The 15,351-nt window shown below is 31.3% G+C and overlaps 2 protein-coding genes across 8 annotated transcripts; one reads left to right on the forward strand and one right to left on the reverse strand.

Moving 5' to 3' along the window:
* Window positions 1-1,433: 1,433 nt before the first annotated feature.
* Window positions 1,434-4,065, forward strand: LOC114185893 (uncharacterized). 7 transcript variants are annotated; one of them, XM_028073837.2, is made up of 5 exons: window positions 1,434-2,695; window positions 2,806-2,856; window positions 2,952-3,103; window positions 3,239-3,368; window positions 3,572-4,065. In XM_028073837.2, exon 1 carries the CDS (start codon window positions 1,539-1,541, stop codon window positions 2,664-2,666), a length of 1,128 nt encoding a protein of 375 aa, XP_027929638.1. In that variant the 5' UTR covers window positions 1,434-1,538; the 3' UTR covers window positions 2,667-2,695; window positions 2,806-2,856; window positions 2,952-3,103; window positions 3,239-3,368; window positions 3,572-4,065. The 7 variants fall into 7 exon arrangements, with proteins under 7 accessions (XP_027929638.1, XP_027929637.1, XP_085529143.1 ...); XM_028073836.2 differs by having other exon boundaries at window positions 2,952-3,368; XM_085673017.1 differs by having other exon boundaries at window positions 3,239-4,065.
* Window positions 4,066-13,410: 9,345 nt separating this feature from the next.
* On the reverse strand, window positions 13,411-14,244 carry LOC114183890 (trypsin inhibitor B-like). The gene has a single exon (XM_028071060.2). The coding sequence runs from the start codon at window positions 14,184-14,186 to the stop codon at window positions 13,557-13,559; it is 630 nt and encodes a 209-aa protein (XP_027926861.1). The 5' UTR covers window positions 14,187-14,244; the 3' UTR covers window positions 13,411-13,556.
* Between the last annotated feature and the right edge of the window lie 1,107 nt (window positions 14,245-15,351).

Genomic DNA, 15,351 nt, shown 5'->3' on the forward strand with positions numbered 1-15,351 from the left:
ATGGAATTTTTAATTTTTTTAAAGAAAAAACTATCACATGTCTGATCATGGTCGTGTCACATGACTGATAGTGTCACATGTCATGTCATTGTCACATGACAAAGCTTGTTTTCAATTTAGTCATCTATTTATAATTTTGATTCAATTAAGTCTTTTTTTTTTCTTTAATAAATAAGTAATTTAGTCTCTCTCCAATTTGGAACCAAATTAGTAATTAAACTTAATAGCAACTTATATATACATGTTAAAATATTTTAAAAAAATATATATCAAATCACTCTACCTAAATATTCAAATTAATTATTTGTTTTACATTTTTATATAAAAAAAGTTCATATTTAAACTTATAATATTTTAAAAATATTAAAAATATAAATGTAAAGTAACACTTATAGTTTTTAAATATTTAATGTGACTAAGATTTTTAATATGACAAATGTCACTTTACATTTACATTTTTAATATTTTTAAAAAATTATAAGTTTAAATAGGATTTTTTTTTTACGTTGAAATATAAAAAAAAATTAATATTTAGGTGGAGTAGTTTTATGTATAGATTAGAAAAAAAATATTTTATCCCACATATATATATATATATATATATATATATATGATTTGTAACTAAGTTTCACCATTTATTTCGGTCTCAAATTGGAAAAAAAAGAAAAGACAATTAAATTGAATGAAAATTATAAATATGAGACTAAATTGAAAACAATCTATGTCATGTAATAATGACATGACACGTGGTAATAACAGTTCTACATGACCATGATTAAACATGACAATTTTTTTAAAATTAAAAAAAATTAAAAAAATTGAAAATTTTATGATGTATATGAACACGAAATTAACATCGATCTAACACGGAAAGAATCAAAGAACATTTTTTAAAAGTTATAAGACTAAATTTAAAACAAAATAAAAAACTAAATATATTTTTGAAAATTAAAATAAAATTAGAGGATGAAATTAGTATTAAATCAATTCCTTAGTGATGCAATGGGATAATTAATGAATTTTTTTATAACTATATTTTGACACTCTTTTGACTCCATTTTTAATCTATAATTTCATTTATCCTTGGATCATCACACACCATTAAATAAACAAAAAAGAAACTAAAAATTTAAAATAGAATCGTGAGCTACGATGCCCATATACAAAAATAAATACGAATACGATACAGACATAAACACAAAAATATAATTATTTAGAAAAATATAGGACAAATACAAAATATATATATATATATATATATATATATATATATATATATATATATATATATATATATATTAAGTTTAAAACTATCGATTAATACATTATCAACTAATATAAAAATAAATATAATCTTTCTATTTAATATTCAATATGAAAAAATATATATATAATTTATCGTCAAAATAATTTTCAAATTGAAAATTGTGTGTCCACGCCATTTATGAGGTCGGAGCATCATAGACCGTGAGCGGTGAAGGACCAGAATTCCAAATTCGTGGGGGCGGAAGCGGTGGCAGTAGGTCCATTCTGATGCCATGAACACTATTATTCGCCACCGCCTAAGGCTAATTCCAACACCTCTTCTCTATTCTTTCCCCAAATCCCCTTTTCTGCAATCCTCTTTCTCCTTCTCAACAACCACTTCTGATCCCGTCTCCTTCACTCTATCCTACCTCACCAACACCTGTGGCTTCTCACCCGAGGACGCACTAAAACTATCCAAACGGCTTCGTTTCAACACCGCCCTCGGTTTTTCCGTCATCTCCTTCTTCCGAACCCACGGTTTCTCCGCCGCGCAGATCTACCACGTTTTCAATAAAGTCCCCGATGTCATGCTATACCACCCCACCCGAAGGATTCTCCCCAAATTTCACTTCTTAGCCTCCAAAGGCGCTTCTCCCTCCGACACCGTTCTCATAGTCTCTAAGAATCCCCGTTTCCTCCATCACAACTTCAACAACCGCATCTCTTCTACCTTCCAACTGCTCCGAACGTTCTTTCCCTCCGACCACGAAGCCCTCGCTGTTCTCATTGCCTGTCCCAATATCATCACCGACTATCGCATCGCGTCCAACGTTGACATGTTGCTCGAAGCTGGAGTCACGCACTCCGGCATTCGGCACTTGCTCCACTCTCGGCCTTTGGTTCTCTGCTCCAACCTGAGAACAACCTTGGAGGAAGTGAAGCTGTTGGGTTGTGACCCTTTGAAGCTGAATTTCGTTGTGGCCCTCGAGGCCAAATGGGCTCTTCCAAAATCCCTTTGGGATGCCAAAGTCGACGCCTTGAAGAAATGGGGTTGGTCTGAGGATGAGGTTCTGGTTGCGTTTAGGATCCAACCTTCAATGATGCTGCACTCCTCGGAGAAACTTAATGCAGTGACGGGGATTTGGGTTGGTCGGCTTGGATGGGATCGCTCCGTGCTTATTGCGTACCCATCGTTGTTTTTCTGCAGTTTGGAGAAAAGGATTGTTCCGAGGGCTTTGGTTTTGGAGCATCTTCTCTCCAAAGGATTAGTGAGGAAGGATATTAACTTGTACACACCGTTTAGAATGACTGATGAGGTGTTTCTGCAGAAGTATGTGAAACGTTTCGAGCAGGAAACGCTCAGGTTACTAGAGCTATATCGGGAGGGAGACGGAACATGCCAGCATCTGCGTGTTTAGATTTAATTCGTGTACATACAGATTTTGGTGTAATTCATCTCTAACCAGTATCTCTTCGACTATATTAATGTTTTGGTTTTTCAGTATAAACATTTTCAAATTAAATTGTTATTTATAGCAGTAGTTTGGTATTTTGTAGGTGATTGATACAGGAGCGCGAAATTTTTTTCGTTGTGGAAAGCCTTTGCAGGTAATGGTGATATCGATTCTCATTAATCCTTCTTGTTAGTTTGTTTCATTCTGTATGTATTCTTCATGAATTGTGAGATAGGATTGTTGCTTTAGTGTTGTAGCATTTTTATACACGAGAGCAAGAGGCTGTACAAATCAAATTTCTTTCCACTGTGGTGGCAATTCAATTTCAGCCACAGAGTAGAACTGATGAAATATCAGAAATGCTTGCGTGTTCCAGGGAAATCTGGGTGATTGAATGAATGGTTTGTCTGAGAAATTGTTTGCAAATTTTGTTGTGCAAAGCTTTTTGACTTCTATAAGTATTCCTTCTAGATTTTCTCTTGCCAAATGAGCTCTGATTTTGTCGTGAATTTTAAGAAAGTTTATCCTTTTTACAGGGCAGATGCTGTTTTCGTGGAACAAGAAGATAAAGCGAATCATGTTGTTTCATTGAATTACTGCTTTTTCTAACCAAAAGTTTTATCACTTGTAAGGGTCGAGAGTTCTTTTCCTCCAAGACATATATAGGTAGGTATGGTTAGTTACGAAATTGACTAGTTTTAGTAAAGCGAATAGATCTATCACTTGGGAGAGTTTCGTTACTTTAGACTAGAGTTTATCAGAATTGATTACAGGAAATGATCATGACCACGTCAATTATTAAATATGTATGACAATGAGAGCACTAATATATTAGTTATCTGTCTGATTGCCAAATGGAAAATGAGCAGGGTGCCAGGAACTTAGTAGACAAGATGAGAAAACAGAAGGAGAAGCATCCAACACAAATACATGGTGAAGAATTTATATAAAGAATGTGACCCACAAAACTGAAAGCAGTTAAACTCAGCACCCTTCACTATCTCTCAAAGGAATTAATGCAAGAGTGTGTCTGACTTCATAAGCTTTGTGACAAAGAAAGATGGTAAACGCTGGAATCGCTTGGTTTTGATGACTATGCAGAGCCATTGAGAAGGTATTTGCACATATATAGAGAACTAGAAGTAGATAGATGAGATAACCAAGAGATAGAAGCCGCCCAAAAGAGAAGGTTTATGGATTGTGATCAAGTAGTTGTTGTTGTAATTCAAAATATTACATAACTGTAATAACTGCATTGAGTTTTGGCAGTTATTAGTTTCTATTACGTTTCTGTTCTGTATAAAATACTTTGTATCCTCCACTTTCAGTGCAATGAGAAATACATTCTAATTTCTCTGCTCTCTATCACTGTATGCATTATACTGTTCTCTCCATATCTCTCTGCTAACAGTAGTTTCCCCTGACTAGAGCAACTATGAAGGAATTAATTAAACTAACCAAAAGCTCAGAACAGTTTATCAACTGACTATTATGTCTGACACAAGACTAGTTTAAGGCTTTGAGAATGTAGAGATAATTAATGTAATAATTTTGTTATCCTAACCAGAATTATTATTCGTGTGAAGATTCAACAACCAAGTAGCTAAATTAATCTTGTTTTGCCTATTGTTAAATATATCTATATGCATATCTTGAAAGGCATTTGCGCCTCTATTGTGACATAATAATTCTGGCCAGTTTCAGTGCCTTTAGCTCTTTTTCTCCTTCTCGGCCGCATGCGTCCACAAATGGAGGTAGATTTGTCCATATGGCTTAGTCTAGGAAAAGAACAAAACAAGAGGAGCTTTGCGGTTGGTTATTGTATTGGATCTTTTGCCATATTTAAAAAATTCACCAATAATCCCTCACATATTCAAAAGATTAAGAAGTTAATGATAAAAAATAATAATTATCTCAGATTTTATGACACTTTTTTAAATGAATGCGATTTACAACTTGATTGATATAACATAAATAATAATCTTTTCCAAACAATATAACCTTTGAAAGTGAAATTCTAAAAAATAATCTTTTAAAAAAATGTTGTGGATATATAAGTTTAGAAAAATTACGTAAATATATTATAAGATTGTGTTTAAGAAAAGAAAACAATCTCAAAAAACTTTTTTAGTATTAATATGTTTTTATTAAAATAATTATAATTTTATGTTTGAGAATAAAATTTAATTAAATTATTATTTAATTTTTATTGGTATTAAAAGTGATATTTAATAAGTTAAAACATTTTTTAGTGAATTATAATTTGGTTTAGGTAAAAAAACAATGATTAGTTATTATTTTTATTCTTTTATAACTAATTTTTATTTTGATTTTTTTTTAAAATTTTTTTATATTCTCATCTACTTATTTCGGTCTTGTTTTTCTTTCTTTTCTTCTATTTTAGAATTGTTCTCGATGATTTTTGGCAAATTTTTATTTCTTGCGTGTGGTGCTACTTATTTGTATTAATTTTTTTATCTTTATTTTTTATTAGTGTGTTTTTATTTTTATTTGTATTGTTGTTTTTATTCTTTTGAATTTGTATTAGGATTATAATTACGATTCTTTTACCTAATTTTTTTTGTACATTTTAATTTATTGGTTTTAAGAGTTTTTTTTTCCATATATTTTGATGGAGAATTGAAATTTTTTCTTCAATTGAATTGCATAACTATTAACTAGATCAGAGTTTATTCTTTTTGTGGATTTCCAACATGTTAGGGCTTAGCCTTTTGGTTTAATCAATTGATATTTTTAATTATATAGAAAGAATATGTTCTTTTCCAAATACATATATAGTTTATAGAAGATATAATTACTGATTTGGTAGCGTAATCTTTTGGTTAAGTTCAATTTGGTCCTCATACTTTTGGTTTGTTCAATTTAATATTCCAATTATCTAAAAGGATTTAATTTGCCCCCCTCCGTTAAGTTAGACTTAACACCTACAGGATACGTGTTGAAATTTTTTATTTTTATTTTTTATTTTTTTACTTTTTTTTTTGTTAAAATTTATAAACTGTCACGTGTCAGTTTACCGTTGTGTTACGTGGTTACAATCATGACATGTGGGCTTTACAGTTGTTGTTACAAATATTAAAATTCTACTATTTATCCCAAAAAAAAAAAAACTGATTTCATTGTAAAATTATCTTGTAAAATAAATTATTATTCAATATAGAACTTTAAAATTTATATTTTCAAAATAAAGGAATAAATAATTGATTGAAAATTTGTTGTTGAAGGAAAAAAAAATTCATTGTAAAATTATATTGTAAAATAAATTATTTTATTATAGTTTTGTTGTTGAAAGTTTATAAATTATGTAATAATTTTTTTTCTCTTTTCTTTTATGGTATCAGACTCGTCAATTACTATGGACAGTTAAATCTGACTTATGTTCTTTCTATAGATGAAGAAATTAAAAATAATAGTTTTTTAATATAAATTAAAATTAATTAATACATATATTAAAAATATATTCAATAAATTAAATAAGACACTAATTTCATTTCTCTTTTTTATTTTTGTTTACTAAGTGTTTATAGAAAATGGTATTTACTCTAAACAAACTCTCTTAAATATTTTTATCCATAAATAAAAATTAAAGCTATACCCCTAATTATATGTTTCAAATTTGATGTGCGAAGTTTTAAATAATTAAATTCTTTTAAAATAATTATTTTTAGTTTGATTTATTATACAATTAAATATTTTTTCAATTCTTTTATTTTCAAAATACACTTTTTAATAATCTATACATTGCATATCAAATAATGAGAAATTTATTTTATTTTAAAATATAATTACACATTTTAAAAAATTTAATTATTTGAAAAAACTACATCAATTACTACATTTCAAAATATTTTCTTCCTTCCCCTTTAATTAAAACTAAACAGAAAAGAAGTTTTATTTTTTCCTTCTAATTTTAATAAAACAAAAACTCAAAAAAAATATTCAAAAATCCAGTTCAGAATTTGATTTCCGAAAACCTAATTTCAAGTAGTTTCAAGGCAAAAAAAGAAAAAACTATTTACTTTTAAAATTTGATTCCCCGAAAACCGAATTCTAAAGTAAAATGAAAACCGTGGTACATTGGTAAATAAAATGAATAGTGTGCTGTATGGGAAAAAAAATCACCACCATTCTCCTCATACTTGTACTTTATGATATTTTAAGCAAACTGAAATTAAAAATAATTAGAATATGTATAATATGTACGCACAACCAAGTTCGTATTAAACTCGAGTATTTACTAAATAATTCCGTTATCCATATAAGTGGGTACAAATTTATATTTGATTGAAGCATGGAATTGTCTTAATATATCACTTATTTTAAGATTATACCGCTTTGAAAGGGGTTCTAATTGTCGATGTAAGAAAGGATGATTAATGTGTTCATCACATTTTTGTTAGATGTGGATGGAAGGTTCAGATAAGAAGATGGAATCAATGAATGGTACGCAACTTTTGGTGAGGGGTTAAAAAGAAGAAAAAAATAAAGAGTACCTAGGTTTGATTAGGGTGAAGAGAAGAAAAATTTTAGGAGTGCTAGATTAAAATTTTTTATATATAAATTATTTTTTTAATTAAATAAATAAAATTTTCATTTCTTCTACTTAAATTATTTTTTCTTAAATTATTTTTTCATATTGGATATACTTTTCAATTTTTAATATTTTTATTTTCTATTTTAATTTAATGTTGGAAGGGGGAGCCTTTCATCCATAAATGAAGAACAATTTTGATGATGTCTACTGATCTGGGATAAAACATAGCTTGGTCCAGTTAGGATATGCATTAGGCAAATAGTTTCTCTTTATCAAATGTATTTCAGGCCTGCTGTGTAATCCTGCACATGATTAGTTTCTGAACTAATGGATTAGCTGTGAAGTCTGGCACAAAGTGAGTAAAAATGTACTCACGATAATCGATTAGGTAATTTGCTAATCAAATTAGTGACAACAAAAACCTTTGTATAAAAGCTGTTTTGGAATCTGTTTTGGCTGGAATTTTGAGATAGATCACACAGTCTACATCTGGGAAAGAGCAATCTGAGAGACACAAGAGCTTCAGAAGATTCTGCAGTAACCCAAGCACAGATCCAAGAATGATTGATGGTTGACTCTACCATGATGGATCTTGCTTGATTCAAGGAGCATCAAGTCAAATCTGCACATTTAGGTGTTTTCGTTTCTTGTTTTGTTTTCTGTATCTTTGATTACAGTAGCTTCAGTGGTTGAAGTGTGGACCTAGGTGCAATTGTGTGGATGCATTGCTCCTAGGGGAAGTTCTTGATTGTTGAATCAAGTTCTTGGGTTTTGGGGTTAGAATTACATAGGTGTGCTTGTAATTCTTGGAACCTTTGTGTTTAGTGGAATCCTCCTAAGTGTATTACTTAGGAGAAGACTGGATGTAGATTCGCCTTGAATCGAACCAGTATAAATTGTGTGTTTTGATTCCTCTTATCTCTTTTAATTCTTCTTGATTGTCTTAAAACAGTCCATTAATCCAGAACTGTGTGATTGATTAACTAAGCTTTAAACCTTAAAGACTCCTTCAAGATTCACATTAAACAAGTGAGAAACTCATTTATCAACACAGATCCCTTTGTGGTTAAGAGTATTGGACAGATCTGTTTTAACAATTGGCACCAGAGCTGGTTAATCGCACGCTAATCGATTAGAAAGATCCTGTTATGTCTAATACATCTCAAACCTTTGCTGAAGGGGCATCCATTAACATGCCCCCTCTGTTTGCTGGGAAAAATTATCCCTTCTGGAAAATTCGAATGAAAATCTTTCTTGAATCAGTAGACAAAGGGGTATGGGATGCAGTGGTGAATGGACCTTTTAAACCAATTAAAATAGTGGATGGAGAGACTTTTCCTAAAGAATTCTCACAATGGACCCCTGATGAGAATAAGAGGGCACATTATGATGTTAGAGCCAAAAATATTATATCTTCTGCACTAACTTTGGATGAATTTTATAGGGTATCCGTGTGTGAATCAGCCAAAGAAATGTGGGATGTCTTGGAAGTAACCCATGAGGGCACAAATGAAGTCAAAAGGGCAAGGAAGAATACTCTCATTCAAGAGTATGAGATGTTCAGAATGAAGACTGGAGAAAACATCTGTGATGTGCAGAAAAGATTTACACATATAGTAAATCATCTTCTAGCTCTTGGCAAGACTTTTGATAAAGAGGAACTAAATATCAAAATCTTGAAGAGTTTAAATAGGACATGGCAGCCCAAAGTGACAGCAATTTCTGAATCTAGAGACCTCACTAGCATGAACATAGCCACTCTCTTTGGAAAATTAAGGGAACATGAATTAGAGCTTGGAAGACTCAAGGAAGAAGAGGATGGAGAAAAGAGGCACACTATAGCCTTGAAGAGTGCAGTGAAATCTGCAGTAAAACAGAAAAGGGCAGATTCTGCAGATGACTCCAATGATGGAAACTCTGACAGTGAAGCTTTGAGCTTAATGGTGAAAAAGTTTTCAAAATTTTTGAAGTACAAGAACAAGACCAACAACAGTTATGCAGGGAACAAGAGGCAGACCAGATCTGGAACTCAAACCTGCTATGAATGTGGTAAGACAGGACACATCAAAGCTGATTGTCCAGTGCTGAAAATGAAGCAGAAACTGGATGAGAAAAATGAGGCAGAGAAGCACATGAAGAAGAAGAGAGCCTACATTGCATGGGAGGAAAATGACTCCAGCACATCCAGTGATTCAGATGATAGCACTGAAGAGGAGAATAATCTGTGTCTGATGGCTAAAGCTGAAACATCCATTAAAGCAGAATCATCCAAAAACAGTGTAAGTAATTTCACATCTGACCATGAGGAAAATGACTATGATGAACTGCTTGATGCCTTTAATGAACTGCATAAGGAAGCCACAAAACTACAAAAGTCAAATAGCAGACGTAAAGGAGAGATTAAATGGCTGGAGGGTAGAATAAAGCAGTTAGAAGAGGAAAATGAGAATCTAACAACTTGCTTAGAAAAATTAGAACAATCTGAAAACCACTCCAGGTCTAGATGTAGGAACTGTCCAGGACAGCTAGAGAAGATAGAGTACTTAATGAAAACACTATCAAAATTTACCCTGGGAAGATCCAACCTAGATGCTGTACTAGGATCTCAAAGGAGTGTGCTGAATAAAGAGGGAATTGGTTACAGTGACAACTCTAATCGATTATCGTGTAGAAATTTCCTCAACATCAGTAAACCATCCTCTATTATCTGCACTTACTGTTCTGAACCTGGCCATTTTTCTAATTCCTGCTACTTTAAAAATTGTGGGGTTCCTAAAGGAGAGTACAAATGGGTACCTAAAGGAACACCTCAAACCACTTACATGAAAGGACCCAAGTTCAATTGGGTACCTGCATCTTCTCTTTAATCTTTGTTTCAGGTGTGTCTTGATGCAAGGAAAACAATGTAGCTTTTATATAATGGATGCTCAAGACACATGAAAGGAGATGTGAAGAAGTTCTGCAAGATATCTTACAAAGCCAATTATTGGTCATGTTACAAGAGGTGTTAATAACAAAGGTCAAATTTTAGGCATTGCCAAGGTGAAAAGTTCCTCTTCTATTGTGATATTGCAACTGATTTAAACTGATATTGCAATACTTAATTGCTGATTTGATTTATGACTGTCTGCACTCTGATGTTAACATGCGCTACTGATTTCACCTGCTGCGTTGTTAGTATTGTCATACATTGTATGCCTATTGTGTTCAAACTGTGTAGCTGCTTGCCTAACCTTGGCCTTAATCCATTATCGTGTTCTATCTGAAGCCTAGTCTGTGTTAAGTTCTGCATCACATAGTTGCTACTTAATTTCTCAAAAGGAGCCCGCTAATCCATTATGCGAAATTGTTATGCATTCTGGTTGTTATCCTGGTTGTTATGCATTATCTCCTGCTGCATCTCTTACATTGCTGCGCTGTTTAGATACAATTTTCCTGCTGTTCTGTATTGCATCCTAAATCTGTTTGATTTTTTTTGCTAATGTCCAAAAAGGGGGAGATTTGGTATATTGATAGTTTATATTGGTAGGGGGAGTATGGAATTAAAATGATATTTGTTAAATGCCTATGCTGTTTTCTGTTGTCTGGTTTATGCCTATGTTGGTACTGCTGTTGTTGTTTGCTTAATGTGCTGCAGGTAGGCTTATCACAGTCCATGTTTTGGACATCATCAAAAAGGGGGAGATTGTTGGAAGGGGGAGCCTTTCATCCATAAATGAAGAACAATTTTGATGATGTCTACTGATCTGGGATAAAACATAGCTTGGTCCAGTTAGGATATGCATTAGGCAAATAGTTTCTCTTTATCAAATGTATTTCAGGCCTGCTGTGTAATCCTGCACATGATTAGTTTCTGAACTAATGGATTAGCTGTGAAGTCTGACACAAAGTGAGTAAAAATGTACTCACGATAATCGATTAGGTAATTTGCTAATCAAATTAGTGACAACAAAAACCTTTGTATAAAAGCTGTTTTGGAATCTGTTTTGGCTGGAATTTTGAGATAGATCACACAGTCTGCATCTGGGAAAGAGCAATCTGAGAGACACAAGAGCTTCAGAAGATTCTGCGGTAACCCAAGCACAGATCCAAGAATGATTGATGGTTGACTCTACCATGATGGATCTTGCTTGATTCAAGGAGCATCAAGTCAAATCTGCACATTTAGGTGTTTTCGTTTCTTGTTTTGTTTTCTGTATCTTTGATTACAGTAGCTTCAGTGGTTGAAGTGTGGACCTAGGTGCAATTGTGTGGATGCATTGCTCCTAGGGGAAGTTCTTGATTGTTGAATCAAGTTCTTGGGTTTTGGGGTTAGAATTACATAGGTGTGCTTGTAATTCTTGGAACCTTTGTGTTTAGTGGAATCCTCCTAAGTGTATTACTTAGGAGAAGACTGGATGTAGATTCGCCTTGAATCGAACCAGTATAAATTGTGTGTTTTGATTCCTCTTATCTCTTTTAATTCTTCTTGATTGTCTTAAAACAGTCCATTAATCCAGAATTGTGTGATTGATTAACTAAGCTTTAAACCTTAAAGACTCCTTCAAGATTCACATTAAACAAGTGAGAAACTCATTTATCAACACAGATCCCTTTGTGGTTAAGAGTATTGGACAGATCTGTTTTAACATTTAAGACTATTCAACTAATTTATTATGAGTAACAAAATTTGTAATGCAAATTAGATATATTCATAAAATTTTATAAATTTAAATTTAAAATATAAAATCTCTAAATTTCATAATTTATAATTACATTAATATGAAAAAAACTATAATAGGGTTCATGCCAATTTCATAAAAGAATTCCTAAACTTTTGATTAGGATTTATACTAATTTGGAAGAAAACTTAAGTTGAAGAAAACATCGTAATAAGAATAAGAGAATCATAAATTTAACATACATAAATCATAATAAAATATTAATCTTGAAATCTTGATTTATGAGATATATTGTGATAATACATTCCTCAATCTATCTGTTCTACAATCTCTTCCCTAAATTATCTTTTTATCTTTCTTTTTACTTTCTTAATAACTTACTGAAAAAGAATCTTATGTACGGAAACAAAATTCTATTCTTTTTTATTATTGAACATTCATCAAATTAATTTTTATTTTATTTTTTAAACAATAAAAGTATATAAATAAAATGATAAAAACTTTTCAAAACTTTATATATATAATATAATAATATATACAAATATAAATATATATATATATATATATATATAATATAATTTTAAAATATATAAATTACATATAAAAAAATAAAATTAAAGACTTTTGGAGAAGACATAACTCTCTTAGTCATAATTAAGTTCCGCCAATTGCTCTTATGCAAGGCAAACAAATGATTGAATTGAAATATTTCATAAATATTTTATAAATAGAATTAAAATAAAGTAATATTTTTTATTTAAATAATTAGTTTGTCAAACTTTTGTTAAGAAAATTTTTGTTAAAATATCATTTACCTAAAGTGTCATTGTGAAAATAACAATGAGTTGGTGAAATAATAATATTTATGTGTATGTTTGAAAAGAATGGGTTACACTCTGTCAAATTAGTAACAGCCAAACAAGAGACATTTTACCTTCCTTTATTTTCCCTTTGATTCCATCCCTTCTTCTAACTTATTTCACAACTTACTTTAGGTAAAAAATACTACTTTATAATTTTATTTTAGTTAAAAAATAAAAAAATTAATCTATTTTAATTCTATTTATAAATATTTTGTCAAATTTATTAAAAAAAATTTTCAAAAGATAATTTTTCTATGAAAAAACCTCCAAAGTGCCTTTCTGCCAGCATAGAAAAAAAAAGTTAATTTAAAATTTGAGTCATCATGCCCACTTTGGATGCCAGGTCAGTGAATAACAAAAGTTGTAAAAAATAATAGCTAATGAATCATTTTCCAATTTTTAATGTCAACAAAGACACGTCATTTGCTATTATTAACTCTTTACACACAAATGTAAACAACAACAATTATAAACTTCTTTTTTTTAGAAAATGGTAGAAATCAATATGTTATTTATTTATGAGATCAGTGAAAATAAATAACATTAGTTAACTTTTTTAACTAATGATAATGTTTATTTGCATTCATATTTGAGTGTAAAGAAAATATAAATTTTGCGTGCTCATGATATTCATGCATGGATCCATATGTAATATTAAAATATATAAAACCAGTTTCTGATTCAGAAGAATCTATCTCTTCCATAATTTATTTATCACATATATATTCTCTTTCACTGAGAAAACACACGTACACGATTTTCCACTGCATGTGTTTCAAACACTAACCGAAGTAGCCTTCATAAACTCAACAATGATGCCCTCATCCTCCTCCTCAGTAACAACCAAACGACTCATACCCTCATCATCAACACTAATCCCAACTTCCCCACACGTGCCGCCGGTACGTGCGCAGAAGACAACCTTGTACAAGTACTCAAGGGAAGATTTTTCAATCTTAAACCACCCACGCACGGTGCTGCGGTACCCAGGTAGTTTCACCGCTTGTCCTTCGGGTAGGTCCTTCACAACGGTCCATTCCGGAGGAGTGGGGGCACAGGAGGGCGAAGAAGCGAAAGCCAGGTTCAGAATGAGACCTTCGTTGATGTAACCAATTCGAAATGGGGATGAGATTCTCACTGGAAGTCCCCTGAAGATTTGAGATGTGCGAGATTGAACCACCGTGAGAGGACACGTTTCGTTTCCGGTGGCCGCCAGTTCTAAGCCGCCGTCCCTTACTCCGAACAGGGGGAGGATGTGGTAGGTGCCGCCGTTCATAAGTGCTTTGCCGTCTCTGTCGGTGACGACGTCGGCTGCGGCGGAAGGGAGGTTTGAGGTGAAGATGGAAAGAAGGAAGAGAGAAAAGAAAAAGAAGGTGGAAGCAGTGGGAGCAATTAAACTCTTCATTTCTTGGGATAGTTGGAGTTGAATTGTTGATGACAATGGCGTGATTAAACAAGGGTGAGAGAGTTTATTTATAGATGTGATGACCAATGGAAAAGTTAGTGTAAAATGTGAACAAGGTCTAGTGGAAGGAATAGTGTTCTTTGAAATTTGACAAAATAATTTGTATTGTTGGAAAAAAAATTATATAAATTTTGATCTTTAGAAGAAGATATTTTTATAATTATAAAAAGAATATATTAAAAAGTAAAATAGTAAATATAAAGTGTGTGTAAAAATTTGTTTGGTGTGAAAATAATAAAATATAACGAAATGATACTAAATAGTATTACTAATATTTTAATTATTAAAATGATTTAAAATTTTCTTTTATTCAAATTGAATTAGATTCTCCAAGACAATTAATCTAACTTATAAGTCTTGCGCAAAACACAATATATGGTCAGTTGAGAAATTATTAAGTCGTTAAAAATTTTAGTTAGCTAAGAACATCCTACCATGTAATATATAGTATTGTTAAATTTTCTTTGTAATTGAAACTCGAATATGTAGTATTAGTAGAGAATGTGGTTTCTTAGAGGTATTGAATTACCAAATAAATTATCTATTAATTGAAGAGTCTATCACTATAAATTAATATGATAAAAATAGCATTTATAGATATGGTGAGACGTTGATATAAAGTGTGATAAAATAAGGTGGAGATTAAGTTGAAATAGTTTTGTTTTATAATTTGACAAAGGTTTGAGTTGTTACTGTAAAGGGTATTTATGTAAGAGTGTGGTAATGTCTCATACAAGATTGTCTCTTAAAAGGAGGATGATTTTGAAAAAAATGCTACCAAATTAAAAATGATATTAATATTAAAATAAACCAAAATCCCATTGATTATAGTGGATTTGAATTCGGATTAGTTAAGCAAAATTTTAATTTATCGTGGATAAAAGAATATTATTAGTAAGAAAACTTGTTGAGTGGTTCAATACCATCATGATCTCCATTCATTTTTATGACACATGGTATTGTGTAATTAGTAAATTGAAAAGCACTTGACTAGATGTAAATTGAAAATTGGTTGAGGTCACGTAATCCTTATAAATTATCTTGTAACTTTTATTTGTTAAAATGTTAGAGTGAGATCCCAATAAAAAGTAATCAGATAGTTTAA

This window comes from Vigna unguiculata, chromosome 5 (assembly GCF_037176805.1).
Source record: "Vigna unguiculata cultivar grain cowpea cultivar isolate G323 ecotype 2 chromosome 5, ASM3717680v1, whole genome shotgun sequence".
NCBI lineage: Eukaryota > Viridiplantae > Streptophyta > Magnoliopsida > Fabales > Fabaceae > Vigna > Vigna unguiculata.

What these genes read in the sequence shown, in the direction of transcription:
- LOC114183890 (XM_028071060.2), bottom strand. Translation starts at nt 14,186, where the DNA reads ATGAAGAGTTTAATTGCTCCCACTGCTTCCACCTTCTTTTTCTTTTCT.
- LOC114185893 (XM_028073836.2), top strand. Translation starts at nt 1,539, where the DNA reads ATGAACACTATTATTCGCCACCGCCTAAGGCTAATTCCAACACCTCTT.